The 16,099-nt window shown below is 40.5% G+C and overlaps 1 protein-coding gene across 2 annotated transcripts in view; it reads right to left on the bottom strand.

Moving 5' to 3' along the window:
• The window catches only part of INSR (insulin receptor), a 65,336-nt gene that overhangs the window by 35,536 nt on the left and 13,701 nt on the right, over positions 1-16,099 (bottom strand). For both annotated transcript variants that reach the window (XM_049809434.1, XM_049809435.1), the window contains one exon: positions 12,414-12,965. In XM_049809434.1, the coding sequence (XP_049665391.1) occupies positions 12,414-12,954 (541 nt within the window). In that variant the 5' untranslated portion in view covers positions 12,955-12,965. The remainder of the gene's footprint in view (positions 1-12,413; positions 12,966-16,099) is intronic.

The raw sequence follows: 16,099 nt of genomic DNA, 5'->3' as shown, positions 1-16,099 counted from the left end.
TCATGCCCACTAATTTATACACCCTTCTCTCTTTGCCCAAAGCTGTAAGTATACTCTCCACAGTTTATTTCTAGGTATAAGAATTTACTTAGCTGTACTGAAATAGATACTGTTTGCTTGCAGTCCCAGAGCCAAGCAGTTGAGACCTCTCTATGAAATGTATTTTTATTTACTACTCGCCCCACTCATCTTTGGCATACCAGGAATACCCGTTTTCAAGTAATTCAATGCATAATAATATGTGGCTCTGCACAAACTATCCAACTCAGCTCTATCCAGAGATATATCTGCTTAATGGCTTCTCATTACAAACATACTGATCCCTGTTTTTCGATGTATAGGATGTGTGCTGTGCCACATCACTCTGCTTCTCTAATCAAAGGGCCAAATGAGAAATTATAAAAACAACCAAAAGCCACACAAATACAACCCTAAGGAAAAACAAGTTTCTATAGATTAGTACAAAACCCATTAACTACATTGCACAAGCTGCCCTCAGAGGCTATTAATCTATTTCTCCTTGTAAATTATGCAAGCAAAAGTTGTAATCTGAAGGAATTTAATTCCAAACTAGTTGTGCCATCCCAACAAGCAAAGACCAACAAGGAGGGAACTGAATCTTCTGAAGTTACGTTAACTCCGAGGAGATCTTGGATTCTCAATCTTTCTTCCACAATAGTTAATGGATCCAACTGTCAATTGTCAGAATCGTGAAAATTCTGTTTTATTTCATGCCTCTGCCTTGGTAAGCTCTTAAAATAAAAGTGACCGTCAGTGAAGTCACTTTGTTCAATAATAAGGAAGTACAGTAGTAGCAAAAGCCTCATTATCTGCCCGTTAAACTATGCTCGGCCATCAAGAGAAACAGGATCTGCTTACATAACACGAATTGTGCAGGCGTGCGCCACGTTTGCTAAAAAGCTTCAGCTTCGTGGATGTTTATCAGCATGGGAGTCAAGATACGGCCTAATCACCAGCTACCATCAGCATTGTCCATTTTAGAGCGATTAAGACTATTCAGAGCTGGTCTAATTGATAACCTAGCGTGAGCTGCGACACCTGCCGAACGCTAAATGGGGTAATTACTGTGAGTGTAGGGGAAACTTATGGAAATAACCTTACAATGGATAGAGTCCTCTGGGGAAAAAAAAAAAATTACACAAACTCGCGTTATCTAGCAAGAAAAGAGATGGGACTCTCCTCTACAAGAAACCTGAAGCCGTATCAGTTTCTCCAGAGACAAAGAGTCTTTTTCTTAAGCAAACTATAGAGGTTTCAAATCTCAGCACAGAGCTGCCGTTACTGAAAGCGATCTTCAACTGGAAGGGAGCCGAAGAAGTTTTTTTGAGATGCCGCCCAGTCCATCCACCTGTCCAAGGCCAGATCAAATACTTTACCTAAGGCGTTTCTGACAGTTGTTTGTCTAAACCCATCTTAAAGTTAAATTCTGCCTTGAGGCACTTCCTGCATTCTGAAGTTTTCTAGCTCGTCAGCGGGTCGCTCTGATCAGCTCCACGTTACACCGAGGCACAGAGAGAGACACAGAACCACCCAAGAGGCCAACAGCAGCACTGAGAAGCGATTGGTGGTATCCAAGTCCACATCCAGTGCACAATCCTCTGCAAAATACTTAGTACGACGCGAAACACTTGACAGTTTATCACTGAGTCCTGCTCAGCCTCCTTCAGTATCAAAGAAAGGCTCGTATTTGAAACACAGCCACTTCAAATTAGGCTTTGGGTGGATGGACATATTACCACAGTCGTTAGTCACTGGCAAATCTGAGTACCGAGAGACCTAAAGTGTGTTTGGAAAACACAATCTGGAGTTCTTTGTTATCACAGATTAGAGCATGTGGAAAAACAACACGCTCTTCCCCACTGCTGAACAACAAGAACTGTCATGCAGCAACTCCTCCTTTCGCCAACAGAGCCATGCAAAACACGAGGACGTTTTTCTTCTCACACCCACCAAATTCATGCGCCGTACAGGCTCAAAGGAGAACATTTTATATTCCCCAGAACAAAAACTGACACTTGATGCAGATACCGAGTTCTAATAGACTTGTGGACTAGAAACTTGATATCTAAGCACTGAATGAGCAGCCAAACACCATACAAATTATTTAAGCAGCCCTGGAGATAAGGTTATTGGAGTGTGGAAGAGAAGCCTACGGAAAAGGTAATCTACACATGACATTTCTTTTGCTAATTTAATAATTGTAGAAACCTGCTGATGAGGTGAGAAGTTGTTTCAGATAAAGCACCAGTTTCCACGTAAATGCTTTTTCATTAGGTCTCCAGGTGAGACTGCTACTGCCTGTTACACTTTCCCTTCTGCCAGAAACACAGAGCATGCAGCTTCCCCGAGCCTAAAATCCACAGAATTGAACGAACAGAGAAATGGTTTATAGAGCTTTAAAGGCTTCACTTCAAATACAGTTTTAAAACAAAAGCCTTATTCCTTTAAGCCGTGTTAAGGCTCCACTGGGCGAGACTTTCAGACAGTCAGACATCACACCGAGGAGCTCCATTTCCTCTCTGGCTTTTGGGAGCTTTTGAGGGGTACTTACAAGGGAACTCTTGGACTCATTCATCTCGAACTGAAGCTGTGTAAACACATCCAGTGCAATCAGCCTTCCTTCAGAAAGATGACATTCAGAAAAGACTGAGGACCAGAAAAAACAAGTCCTATTCATTTTATTAAATCATTGCTGTTAACTTTTCACTACCCATAGAATATCATTGGTTTGTCTTTTCTGCGAAGACAAGAAAAGCTTTTGTCTGATACTCAGTTTTTAATGAATACTTTCACTGCTCATAAAATATTAAAATCCTTGCAGTGTTGTAATGCAACATGGATGCCTAATGAAGTTTAAAATGGTAACAGAAAAGTGCTTAGTTATCCTATGATGTCTGCTGAATTGCACGTGCCTTATTCCTAGGAAACCCAATACACTGGTAAAGCTTCCTGTATCATTCCTAAGATTTTCTAATCATGTTTTTAACAGTGCAGCAGGGTTCAAGCCCAGCTTTGAGTGCAAGCATTCTTTACGTACTTTCTCAATCATAAAAAGTTGCCTATGTGACAGAGTTTTAGTGTGATGTCTGAAGTTTCTGTGCAAGAGATTTCCAGATGCTCAGGTCAGTGCAGTAGCTGGAACTTGATTTTTTTGCAACAGGTTGCTTAGTAAAATCTCGGTTACTATTCTCAGCTATTTCAGAACAAACAACTCAGAAGCTAACAGCATCTCACTCGCATTATCGAAAGCAAAGCTGCCAAGTTCAGCAGCTCTCCCACAGACACTAAATAATCCTTCCCTTGAACACACGCTATCAGACTTGTCCCTCTTCACATCAATAGGGGAAAAACCAGCCAGCATATGAGCAACCCCATTTTCTGTCATGCAAACTGCCTTGCAGTTTTGCCACACGAGAACGTTCCATCTCAGCACTGAACTCCTTCCTCTTGGCTGGAAAGGTCCATCTGTTCCTGCATCTCTGAAACACTGCAGAATGCATCCTTCTGTTATCAACCTCTCCCTCACCATACATGCGGCTCCTTCGCCCCTGCCCATGGGTATTAAAGCCTTACATTGCAATAATGCTCTGTGCTGTTAATATAATTAAAACCCCACAGCTACAAAAATCAGAGAAAATATTGAAAATTGAGTTGGAAATTACGGCTACACAACTCCAAGCCATGCCTGTTCCCTTGGCCTATAAACCCTTTCCTCCCTTACTATCCTACAGTCCAGCAGGCTTTATTTTGATGAACAAATTGAGACCAATCTCCTCCCTCCCTGTCCCAGACAATTCACTTTTTAAAAACACTAAATGAGGAGCCATGCTTAGGGGTCAGGCTAAAGTGAACTGAGAGGAGCACGAAGAACCAGAAAGCGAGCAACCTTAGACATTACTGCTGCTCAGTCTGCAGATATTTTCTCTGGTCTCTGACAACTTTGCTACCTAAGTTGCCTTAACTCTGCACATTGACTTAAAAAACATCGGTCTTTCCCTGTAACTTGAGCTCAGGCTCTGCTCCTCATGTCAGGGCCCTGAAATTCCAGCGTGGCCACATACCAGCAGCAATTCTGTAGGATTCCCAAGTGACCAGCAATAAGTGTACATCTCCAGAAGCCTTCAAATTGCACAGAAAACAAAAGATTGGAGTAGATCTATGAACAGATTAATGAAATTCCCCTTCCCCAACTAAAAAGACCTTGCAAATTTTACAGTCTTCATCAGATCAATCTCACTAAATACCTGCCACCCTCATTATGCTTGCATATAAACAAGGGTCATAATACTTAACAGCTCAACTGTCTGGCACCTGCCAGCGCTTCAGCAACTACAGTGGGGGAGCTGGTGTCTGCAGAAGCTGAAATTGCCTAATTTACAATTACAATAGAGCAGTATCTCTTAACATCCTTGAAAAAGGGCACCTCTAACCTGATACACACAATTAAAATCACATTTATTTTTCTGGAGCACACCAAAGTGATGCCAGCAAAGCCACATACACTCTGAGTTCTTTAAAAATATGTAGAAGAAAATTAATCCCAGCATTCTGCTGAATGCTATTCTAACTGGACTTCCTTTCCAACTCTTTTATGGGATTTCCTTCAAAAGACCTTCTTCCTCAGAGCCTCCAACCTCTCAAGATGCCCACGAGCCAGCGTCTCACCAGGCAAATAAGAAAGCACATTCTTAAATTAAGGAATTCACACTGAGGCTACTGAGCTAGAAGCTCCTTGTTAGCACAGAGCATCCTCCTGCCTTGCCTGTGTCCTTCTCCTCGACAGCAATTCTGACCCTATTTTGAAGAAGGGAGAAGGAAATTACACATTAGAAAACTTTCTGGATGTGAACAGGTGCCGAGCGTTCTGCCTTGGTTTTTCAGTTCATTTAAATACAGATTCACAAGGAAGCCAGACTCAAATGAAAACATTATAGTCGCTTAGCCAACATGTAAGCACTACACAGAGCCAAAGTTAATTCTCTGTTTGTTTTAAATGTCACAAGCCAAAATAAAAGCACCTCTCAAACAATGTCAGCCCAGCCAGCACAGTGCCCCCCCATTACCCTCATCTAAAAAAATCTAGATAAAGACGATGAACGCACACAGCTGTAATCTACAGTATTTCAGTGACCAAGCCGCAGCACGCTGGTTTGTACGCTTACGCAATGCCAGCCGCAAACTTGGGATCAAAGCAGCAACTGAAATAACTACAGGCACGTACCAAGCAGCTCAGCCCGCTGCCAGACAATCCCAGCCAGTACCCCCACAACTTCCCCCTACCCAACATTTTTTTTTTTTTTTTCAGCTAACCAACCACCCTCATTAAGAAGCATAAACATCCCAGCAAGTTCATTCACATCCCTCCAATAGGAACTTGCACACAATTATAGGATATAATTGGGAAGCATGATCATTGAACTTTTAACCAGCTATTGTTACAAACTGAGTGAAGGGTAAGTGTTGCTTCCTCCAGGACACAGTTGGTTATTCACCAGCTCTGTAATTAATCAAAAGGTCCTGAAATACTCAACCTTTCAGTTAGAAACAATCTTTGCACTGGTCACACCTGGGTTTTTTTGACCTTTTTTGTGTTTTGTTTTGTGGTGGCTTTTTTTTTTTTTTTTAAACACAAAATTTACTTACAGAGGCAATCCCTGTCATATCCAATTTCTGATAGTGAAAGATGTTTCAGAGTGCTTTGCCAAGTGACATATTTCAGCTGGTCTTCTCACACACAGTGAATACACTTCTTTGTATGGACTCAACCGTTCACAATCCCTTCAAAGCCTTCTACAACAAAGATTTCCAGTTCCTTCATCATAAAATGAAAGAATGCTATACCATCATACACAGCTTAAATTTATTTTGCTCTGTTTGCCTAAATCTGGGAAGGGGCATCAGAATTGCATGTGATATAGAAAACTTTTACAATTAATTAAAATTTTCAAGATTTAAAATACAGAATGATTGTTCTGCCTTCATGAAGGAGGGGTGAATGGAGGAAAACATACAGGATATATAAGCTGGCCAACTCCTTATCTTCACTTAGGGCACCAAAGCATGCCCAACATCCAGCAGGATTTACTCTGAATGAAACAAGTCTCCTCCTTCCTGAGCAAACACATCATACCAGGTGAACCATTTGCAGCTCTTCCATTCATGCATTACTAACACAGGTTAACTCTGTTGCTCACTATTATTATTCCTGGTTTTTTTTCCTTTTTTTTTTTTTTTTTTTTTTTACATTCTGTGACTTCCCACTTCTACATCCATGCCCAGACAACAGCATTTTCCAACAAATGTGTCTGCCAAGTGTAGTCAGTCTTCTACATTTTATCTAACAAAGGGCAGCGAGGTTCCCTTGTTTAAGCAAATAAGGTAACTTGGAACTGTTCTTGAAGCAGGAAAAATAAGTATTCTACCTGAAGTACCCTTGGCATGCCACCCTTGGAAATCACAAGCAGTCGACGTCACCACTGGAGATCCAACAGAGATCTTAAAACAACTTCCAGTAACATAAGTTCTGAACCACTGCATGTTAAGTAATAAACTCCTCTCAGCCTCCTCAGTGGCCCAGACACTGAATTAAATAACAAGTGTCTTGGGGAAGGGGCTAAGGATGGAAATTAAAAAGGCAGCTTAGGCCAAACAAGATGAAAACTTCTCCAATTTTCACCATATCGGCAGCAACATACCTCATTCTCCTTTATAACTAATCAGAAACCTTTGCCTTGACAAGACCTCCGTATAGAAATTAAGATATCTTAACTTTGCAAAGAATTCTCTCAATTTACTGCTTATTAACTGTTGGGTGAGCTAGGAATTCGTTCATGTTCAAATGCACTAAAGATGGAACGGATCAGACAGTGGCTTCTGTCTAAAGTGCTGGTCAGGAATTGGGGCGGGGGAAGAAAATCTTCAGCCCTCCTGCATTTAAAGTAAAGATGCAGCAGCCAAGAAGCCAAAAAACCATAAATGTGGTGAGACCATAACAGCTGCACACATGGGGATTTCTCAGCAAGTTGAAACTGTAAGTATTGAAATCCTACAGTCTTGTGTCACCCCAGGTCGGTGGAGAAAAGCCTAACTAGATGCTTCTTCACAGTCCCAAGTTTTATTTGGTGTTTTTAAAGTAAGTAGTATACTCTTAAACAGCCATTTGTATGGAGTGATTGTTTCCACCCCTTTTGCCCCAATTCTGGGCTGTATCACACCATCAAGCACCATAAATCTCTTAACTACTCTTAATAAGCTAAAGTGAATTAGTTTAGGATGTCTAGCCATTTGCAAGCATCACAATAGCCCCAACCACAAGCACTACATGCACTCAATAAAGCTGTCGCTTGGCAAGGTTCAGAACAGACGCCCCAGTGAGATTATCGGGTGTCAACTTCCATCTGGCATTTGTCAGAGCTAGGGGGGGGGGGGGGGGGAAAGGCAGTTCTTATCAGATCTCGAAATAAAAGGAGCACTTCCACTTCATATGGTAGCAACTGGAAAAATTTCTTTTGTGTTTGAAGCTTTAAAAATATCTCACCCTTGAGGTTAGCTAAGTCTGTTGAGTGCTTTGAGACCCTTTCCCATACAAAGGTAATAAAACTAAGCTTATGGTTACAGAAATTCCCAGCACATAAAAATTACAGGAAGCTGTTGCTAAGTAATATTTCTACCTAAGTAAACATCACAAAACGTTTCCCACACACACCTCTAAACTTTGTTATTCAAACCTGCCTTGAAGATGTTCATAGTTGCAGAATTTCTTCTGGCACTGGTCTCTTTAAAAGCACTTGGTGCTATTTCACAGCAGTTGAAAGACATTTCAGGCTGAGCAATGTTTTTCTGACTGCTTTGTAGCGTTGCGTGTACTAGGAAACAAAGCAAGCTACTAAAGCTACTCTTCAGTTCCTTACCTGACCCCTACCTGTCCCAGAATTTTCCCTGGATAAATCACAGGAAAATTAAAGAGAGATTCTGTTGCATCCCTAGTCTCCAGACCTGCTTCCCCAACATCATTAAAAAAATCTGGACAAACATTATTATTTTCATAGAGTACCTTCCTTCAGCAGCTCCTTTGAATGTCAATTACTCCAGACTGTCATCCCTTCTATCAGCTCTGTGTTACCATACTCTTCAACTGGCCCAAATGGTTTCATACTTTCCACTTTCTTTTCAAGAGGTTAACACTTTGTAACAAATTCTAGATTGCACTAATTGAGAGACACAACTCTCAAAGCCAGATAATAGATTGAAGAAAGAGTCTATCTACAAACCTGAAATGGCCCACGCTCCTAATAACTCAAATTTCCTGGTAGCGTGAAGTCCCCAGATCAAGAAGATAACAGACTCCTACAAAAGTTTCATTCAGTATGAATAGGAGAACTTAAATTTCATCATATCCTCTACGGAACAAAGCCTATATTTTGCATATCCATCCTTATACTCCAGGAATGCAGCCCTACAATATTCACCAAGGGACTGTCTGATATTGCAGATAATTTTCCTGGTCATTTTTATTTGGTCATCCTACTTTTCCTGGCTATTACCTTACTCCACGTCCAGATGACCCAATATGCAAGTAAAAGGCTGAACCCGCCTTTATAATTAGACTGTCAAAAACATCAGACGGCTTCAAATTATGTATGGACAGAGAAGAGTGACTGCAAAGAGAATTGGCAGGAAATCCTATTTCAGAGGGAATTGTTCCTTCCGCAAGTGGAGTGACAGACATATAGCATTTTTATTACATAAAAAAACACATGTGGAAAAAAAATGCAAAATATGAAAATCATGTTTGGCAGATCTAGACTGAGGTCTAGGACGTGGCATTTCAGCATTTTTGTTGTCTGCATTCTTCAGCAAAGACGCTCTCTGCATGAACATGCTGCACCAAATCAAGAACTACGTTTTTACGGCAATAAAAGTAAGTATGTATGTAAAAAAAAAACTTATAAAAACGTGGGCTGAAAAGGTACAAAACCTCCAGAACAGGAACAGCACTTGGCTGCCATAAACAGCATAAGGCTAGACCCAAATTCCAAACCGACTACATAGTTCCCTCCCTTCCTACCCAAAATATAACATGAGTTGGCCTTAATTGAACCGACTTGCTTTTCACACCAACACAAGTAATTTAGAAAAAAGAAAAGAAAACTTTCAGGAAACACATCCCGACCAATCTCAATCTATGGTATATCCACCTACACATCTTTGCACTCAGACACAGATTCCTCAATATTGCAACTGTTTTTTCAAAGTGTGCAGCTGCCCACAAATCATTTCAGTTCCTCCCAACCAGTTTCATCCACAACCTTCACTCTAACATCTGTAAGAAGATCCTTTACTTTGTTGTCTTGAACATGTTATCACCAACTGAAAAAATTTCTGGGCTGGAGTTATAGCTGCAAGGATGATTCAGAGACTTGGATGTGTGCCTCAGAGATAATTACATGCTATAACTGAAAGTTAGTTTTGGAGTTAACTGGGATATCTGTGCTGATTAAAATAAAGAACTATCAAAGATGCATGACCAATACGAGATGTGGCAGGGATAACGTGAAGGAAGTGACCACAAAGAGCAGGAAGGGGAAGGTCATGGACTGGTGCAGAAGAGATGGGGGACACCCAGGACCCCACTCCAACCCCAACTGCTGCCATCTCCCTTCCCACTCCCACAAGACCTTTCTGCGACATCTTTCAGCCTTCCCATGTGTGCCCTCTCAAACTTCTTGCCCATCTTCTAATTTTCTCCAAGAAGACTCAAAGCTTAGCAGGCTGGAAAAGCTTGCCAGCTTGGGACTTGTCTCTGTCAATTGACACACGCTCTGTAACATCAAAACAATCAATATTTACATATTCTGTAAGGATTTTTTCCGGTAGACAAAACAGCAAACAAAATAGCCTGACCCGCAGTCCCAGGGCAGCAGTGCTATCAGTTTAGGCAGCAACAACTTCCCATCCAGAGATGGAAAACCAAAAAATAGCAAACAGGATATTCTACACCAAATTTTATAAAAACAAACTAGGGATACAAATAACCTGCCTTAAAACAAACAACACAAAAACCAAACTTCCCCCAATAAAGTTACACTGAAATTGCTATATTTCACTCCAGCATTGGTCAAAAGACAAACAAAAATGAAAGGAGGGAATACACTTAAAAACAGAGAGACAGGAGACTTCAGCACAACATTAGCTGCTGAAGACTCCCAGATAAACTACAAAAATGCAGAGGGAAAGATTTAATGACATTAATACCCTCAGTACTGGGAGTTGCTATGAGGCTCTTCAGGCTAAGGAAAGCCAAAGTACAATTCACACAAGCTCTTAATAATCTTGACAAAACAAATACACATGCTAAGGATACACTATGGCTGGCATGAGAACAGAGAACACAGCGATTCCACCAACAGGTTCACTAAATAAATGTCACTTAATCTCTACCATAGTTACTAGCGTGCATGTGTGCTGAGAGTCTAAAGACTACTCAAAAAAGCCTGAAAAAGTCTAAAAGACTACTCAAGCTGTTAAAATAACTTTAGAAGCATACAGGCAGGTGTCACAAGGCACAATACAATACAGACAGCAGCTTGCCGAGAACACCAGCTACCAATAAACAAAAGTACAAATCTTACCATTCGAAACAAAGATAAGCGTGGCTTGTTAAGTGATTTTGAAAACGCATACCAATTACAGCCAAAATACGTAGAAGCATTGCTTCTCTAAATCTTCTACAAGGAACACAGAAAACCAGATGGGAGCATCTGTATATAATTAGTTTTGAAACCATTTTCAAATTCAAATTTCAATCTCAAATTCAAGTCAAATGGACTTAGTAGCTTGGCTTCCTTAGGTAACTAAGCTAAGATAACGTGTGATACTGTCCAGGTATTCTCCAATAAATTTGGCTGAATTTGTATGAGAGGCTCAGGAGCCGAGATTTCTGCCCCAATGGTAAAATACTACATTCCTACAGGTTTCATGGAAATAGGCAGTCATATAAAGGAGAGAAACCATACATTCCAGCCTGCTGTAGCACAGCCCCAGAAAATTCACAGGAATGAGGGACATTATGAATGGTCTAGCCACAGAAAAAGTTTCAGTTAGATCTTTAACCTTATGAAATAGCAGAAAACATAAAGCACGAACGTGTAAGAAACCAGGTTTCAGTGCTGCTGATAGCCATATACCAAAAGAGTTTAGAAACTAAAATGCTTTATAACCTTATTTTTCATTTTAAAAAAGGAACACACATACATGTCTGCATCTTCTTGCCCATACCCTGTTATTCTGGCGACAAAAAATAACCACTTTCTTTAAAAGGAAGCTAGACGATTTTGGGGTGAGGAGTAGCAGAGGGGAAACCACATTAATTTCATTAGTTTATGCATACTGGTAGGAATTCCTTCTCAAATTTGGCACTTAGCGCTCAGAATTGCCCTTTAAAGCTTGGCAAGAAATTCTCTCCAGCCCGCAAGTTTCCTAATTTTGTCTTAGGACACACTGCTTCATTTGGATGCACTACCTCCAGAAAGACAGACAACTCTAAATGTGTCAGTTTTACCTCAATTCGCTTTGCTCCCCATCAGTCAGTTTTAACATAAATCAAAGTAAATATATAATTAAAACTAAACTTAAGCTCAGTTCCAAGTTTGGAAAACACAAATCTGTATGAAATTAAAAGTGACCCTAACACAGTTTAAGAACTGGAGTTCAGGGATTGCAACAGCAGCTAGCTTTCTGAACATACCTTCTCCCCTGAACCAAAACCCCAGGCTCAAAGCCCAGTTATTTCACCCTCCCCAGGACTCCCGCTCCGGGCAATCCCTGTCCAGGTCCTCTCTCCTCCTTCTCCTTTTCCCTCAGGTCTGACTTGGCTTCCAGCTTCTTATTCTGTGCAAATGTTGCCCACTCATCCACATATCTTACACCTTTTTATGGCAGGAAGGTTTCATTAAAAGCGTAACTGCACCTTTCTTGAGTTGGGTTTATTCCATAAAGACTTGCCCCCACTGTTCTGTTTCTGCCTGCTGCAGCCCTTCAGCCAATCTGGACTTTTAATCCCCTACCCAAACCCCACCAGAGACACTAATGCCAGTTTAAATATTATACCAGATACCAGTTACACCCACAGTCCGTTAAACTTGCGAGTTCTAGGCAGTCCGTAACTTTCCAGGGAAACCAAACACATTATTCAAGTAGGTGAGAGAACTGCTAGAACAGCCGCCACCCAAAGGTCCTCTCTTCACCTGTCTAACGTCAATTTTGAGCCTTACTTTTAGGAACCTGTGCTAAAAGGTAGCAATTAATAGGTACCTATTAACCCTCCAATAGATCTGACAGGTTAAAAACTGACCGCAAAACCACAGTTGACATATGTGACTCCGCAGACTCACCTCTCTGACAGCGATCATGGGTCCAGCAGCGTTCAATGAAAATGCCATTTATCACAGTAGGCGGACAGTTGCTCTTCCCTTTCACAGTTCCCGGACACACATCTCCACACTCTTCTTTGTCGTCCTTGTTGGCCACAATGTAATTATCTTCTACAGAATCCAAAATCCTTGACCAGTCAATCGTGGACAAGTAACATAATTCGTTGTTCTTCTCAATCCGCACAGCGCCTCGAGTAATGTTCATCAGGTTATAGAGGCCGATCTCTTTTAGGTGAACCATTTCAAAAATGACTAGTGCGTAGTTAAAAAACAGATGAGTTCCTCGAATCACAGTGAGGTTGGGGAAAAGTCCCTTTAAACTCTCCAGGCCATACACGCGAAAAAGAAGCAAGTAGTCTGTAATCATAGTCAGTTTAGGAAAGCTGAGCTCACGGAAATCTTCAGGCTTGGTTTTAAACATCAGCAATATTTGCAAGTGGCCCTCAATCACAGTGCAGTTCTCAAGCATGTTCAGCCGGGTCAGATTGTTGCGAATGTCCATGCTTCTGCAAACTGGAAAGCAAAGAACAATGTTGCTTATTTATTTAAGAAAAGGTAATTGTTTCAGTTTTCTAAATACAGTTTTGTCCAACCACACCATAATATATAGCTACGCTCAGAATTCACGACTAGATCCTTTTCAATAAAGCATGCTTCAAGTGTTAAGAAATATACTGGGGGGAACATTCCCTGGTATATGATTACAAAATAAGACTGAAAGAGTATTTCATAATTTTTTCTGCCATCTTGAGTTTCTGGATATTACCTCTATCACGACTGCAGTTGTAACACCAGTCCTTAGACGTCATTCAGCGTTTACAGAAGTAAGAGATGTCTATGCAACAGAATCTGTTTTCTTTAGATAGTTGCCAGCGACACACCTACCTCATCTCAGATTGTGCAATTAATACCAGTGGATTAGAGGAAGTAATTTAGAATGGTTGCAGGGAGGGGAAGATAGGAAAAGAATAATATAGCTAGGAAACGGTAGTACCTCGGAAGAGAGCAGAAAAACCTGGAAATACACACATGCAAGAGCACAGCCGACACTCTTGCCTAGACTTTTTTGACAGGAGTAATTTACTACACTAGTAATTTTTGCCCTAAGCTTTCTTTTCAGATTAGGTGTTTAGGCTTTTTTGTTATTATTTTCTCAAGGTTGCAAATCTCTCTGTCTTGACTATCTGGACAGTTTATTTAGTAGAACTGGTAACCCAAAGAACTGGCAAAGCGAACAATAACATGAAGCATAAATTAGAAGGTAAGCAGAATAATATGAATCAAGGCACCAACAAAAGGAAAAGACGGAAAGTGAAGAGTTTGAATAGTGAAATATTTTCTTTTAACTCTAAGCACAGGTGAGAAATCAAGAAGGAAATTTAGAGCACCATGCCTGCAAAGCACAACAGAAGTCCCTCAGATGACCCTTTTAAAACCAACTTCATAAAAATATACACCCAGACCTCAATGTTCAAGGGAGAAGCCCGTGGAAAGGCAAGCCTGCTTGGCAATACAATAGTGCAAAACAACCGTCTACCTTTCCTGTCCAGGTGGATTATTTTTAAATTTTCTTTTTTTCAAGACTGCATTCACTTTGGGGATTCTCTTCTGTCTATTGCTGAGACAGCCTCCCCGCCGAGAATTAAAAGCACAGGATCTTTACTCTTTTTGTCACTGTATGTAAAGCTTACCAACTATAAAATTACCACGTCACAGCTTCAAGAAATCACCCAGCAACAATCAGGCCTTACAAAATTGATGTAGAGACAGATGTTTAATAGTTACAATTGTCTGACTCCTCATGGTTTTACACAGACCACTACTGTGTGGGTTAAAAATAAATTCTATGCAAACGTCTTAATGATTATTCAAAAATTTGCTCCACTGCAATAAAAAAAAATAAATTTGGCAACACTAATATAGGATTTGAAGCAATGTTATTGCCCAATGGGATTTTTTGGCACTTTACCCAAGTCGTTTCATAAATTGCTTTCTGGAAGAACAAGCTAATGCACACAGTGCCTCAAAGATCAAGGATGTACTTTTTAGAAGTGGGAAAGGAAATCTGATGACCAACTAGCAGCAACCTCTTTGCCCCATGAAAAACTGCAGCCAAAGTGGAAGTAAGCCAGAAAGCTGCCTTGCTGCACATCCCAACTGTGGGCTACAAGAACTGGGAGAGCAACAGATTCAGTTTAAGTACTCTAAATATTTATTTAATTAAGACAGGTATTTCCAAGGAAGCAAGTGTGTGACAGGCCAAGCCAGTGGTTTCTTCATGAAAGGAGAAACAACAGGACAAATAAAACTCAAACACTGAAACTCAACATACAAGTCACCAGTGCAGCTAAAGCTATCTGATAAATGCAGAATCCAGCATCCTGGTTCTTATTCACTGCTTCCTGAGCACAATCAGGCAAGATACAGCACGCTGAGGTGGTACCCATGACCAGTTGCTGTATCACAGTATAAAGTACTACCTAGAATAATCTGAATGTATACAACTGACCTTAAGGAATGGTCAAAAAATACAGCTCAACTCTACAGACTAAGAACTACTTTCAAGAGTAAAAGCCGTAGGCTTTTTATTGTGGCTCAAGGCCACAAAACGCATCTATAGACTAAGCATAATTACCCGAGCCTTTCATCATTTCAACTAGAATTAGGTAAGTCACTAGAAAGTGGCCACAAGCTGGCCCCCAGACAACCCCCTGATCCACACAGCTATCCCTGCTCCGAGAGCGCTGCTAAAAAGAGAGAAGCTAAGCTTGGGAATAAACAGCAAAACATTATGAAGTGTTAAATAATCATATAAATCTACCAGAGCTGGAAGTATACATCCACAATCAGGCAGTTGTTTGCATTTTAGAAACATTTTTGTATTTTTCTCCAGCTCTCATACAGAATGCATTATTTGTAATTAGTGCTGCCAGCACAGACCAGACAGGAGATTTCACACATCCCGGCAAACCAGGATGTGACCCGAGTTATTCAAACTCTGCTGCTTTCAACGCTGAGCAATAGCAATGTAATAAACTGGCACATTGTCTGCTGTGCTTAAGGGGTTCCAATAGTGGGGGCTTCTGCACGAGTCCCTTTAACTGAAGGCAATATCAGATGCCGACGTTAGCCTGGTATAGAAACTTAGGAGGAATTTAAAACAAATTAGAGGTTTTTTTCTGAAATAAACAACTGAATAAAAGGCTAATATAATTGTAAATGTACAAAGATTAAAACGGTTTATACAGATTTTTCCACAGTTAGAGAAAATTACACTTAAGAATTATTTTTCATGTTCTACTTCAGTTTACTTTTTAAGTGATAAACGCTACCTCTGTATCTGAGCTCCTTTTTTTTACCACCTCAGGGATCAAGGAGAATAATAAGAATATCTGAAACAAAATATGGGTTTTTTTTGTTGGGAAGGTTCTCGATCTTTTCATGCTTTTGAATTCTGTTCAGCAATTTGTATCTTCTCTTCAGTAGGTGCTTAAGTCACCCCATAAATTTGTTACCAAGACAACAAGAAGCAGTTTTAAGCAAAGTAGTAAGTGTTTTTCCACATCTTCTCTCGATAGTATTTCTTCTGCAGGGACAGAGGAATTAATCAACAATTCAGTATGAAGGCTAGGCAGGTTTGATCCCAG

Source organism: Accipiter gentilis, chromosome 8, assembly GCF_929443795.1.
Source record: "Accipiter gentilis chromosome 8, bAccGen1.1, whole genome shotgun sequence".
Lineage (NCBI taxonomy): Eukaryota > Metazoa > Chordata > Aves > Accipitriformes > Accipitridae > Astur > Astur gentilis.
Note: the sequence above shows the minus strand (reverse complement) of the source record. Positions and strands in the feature narration are given on the sequence as shown.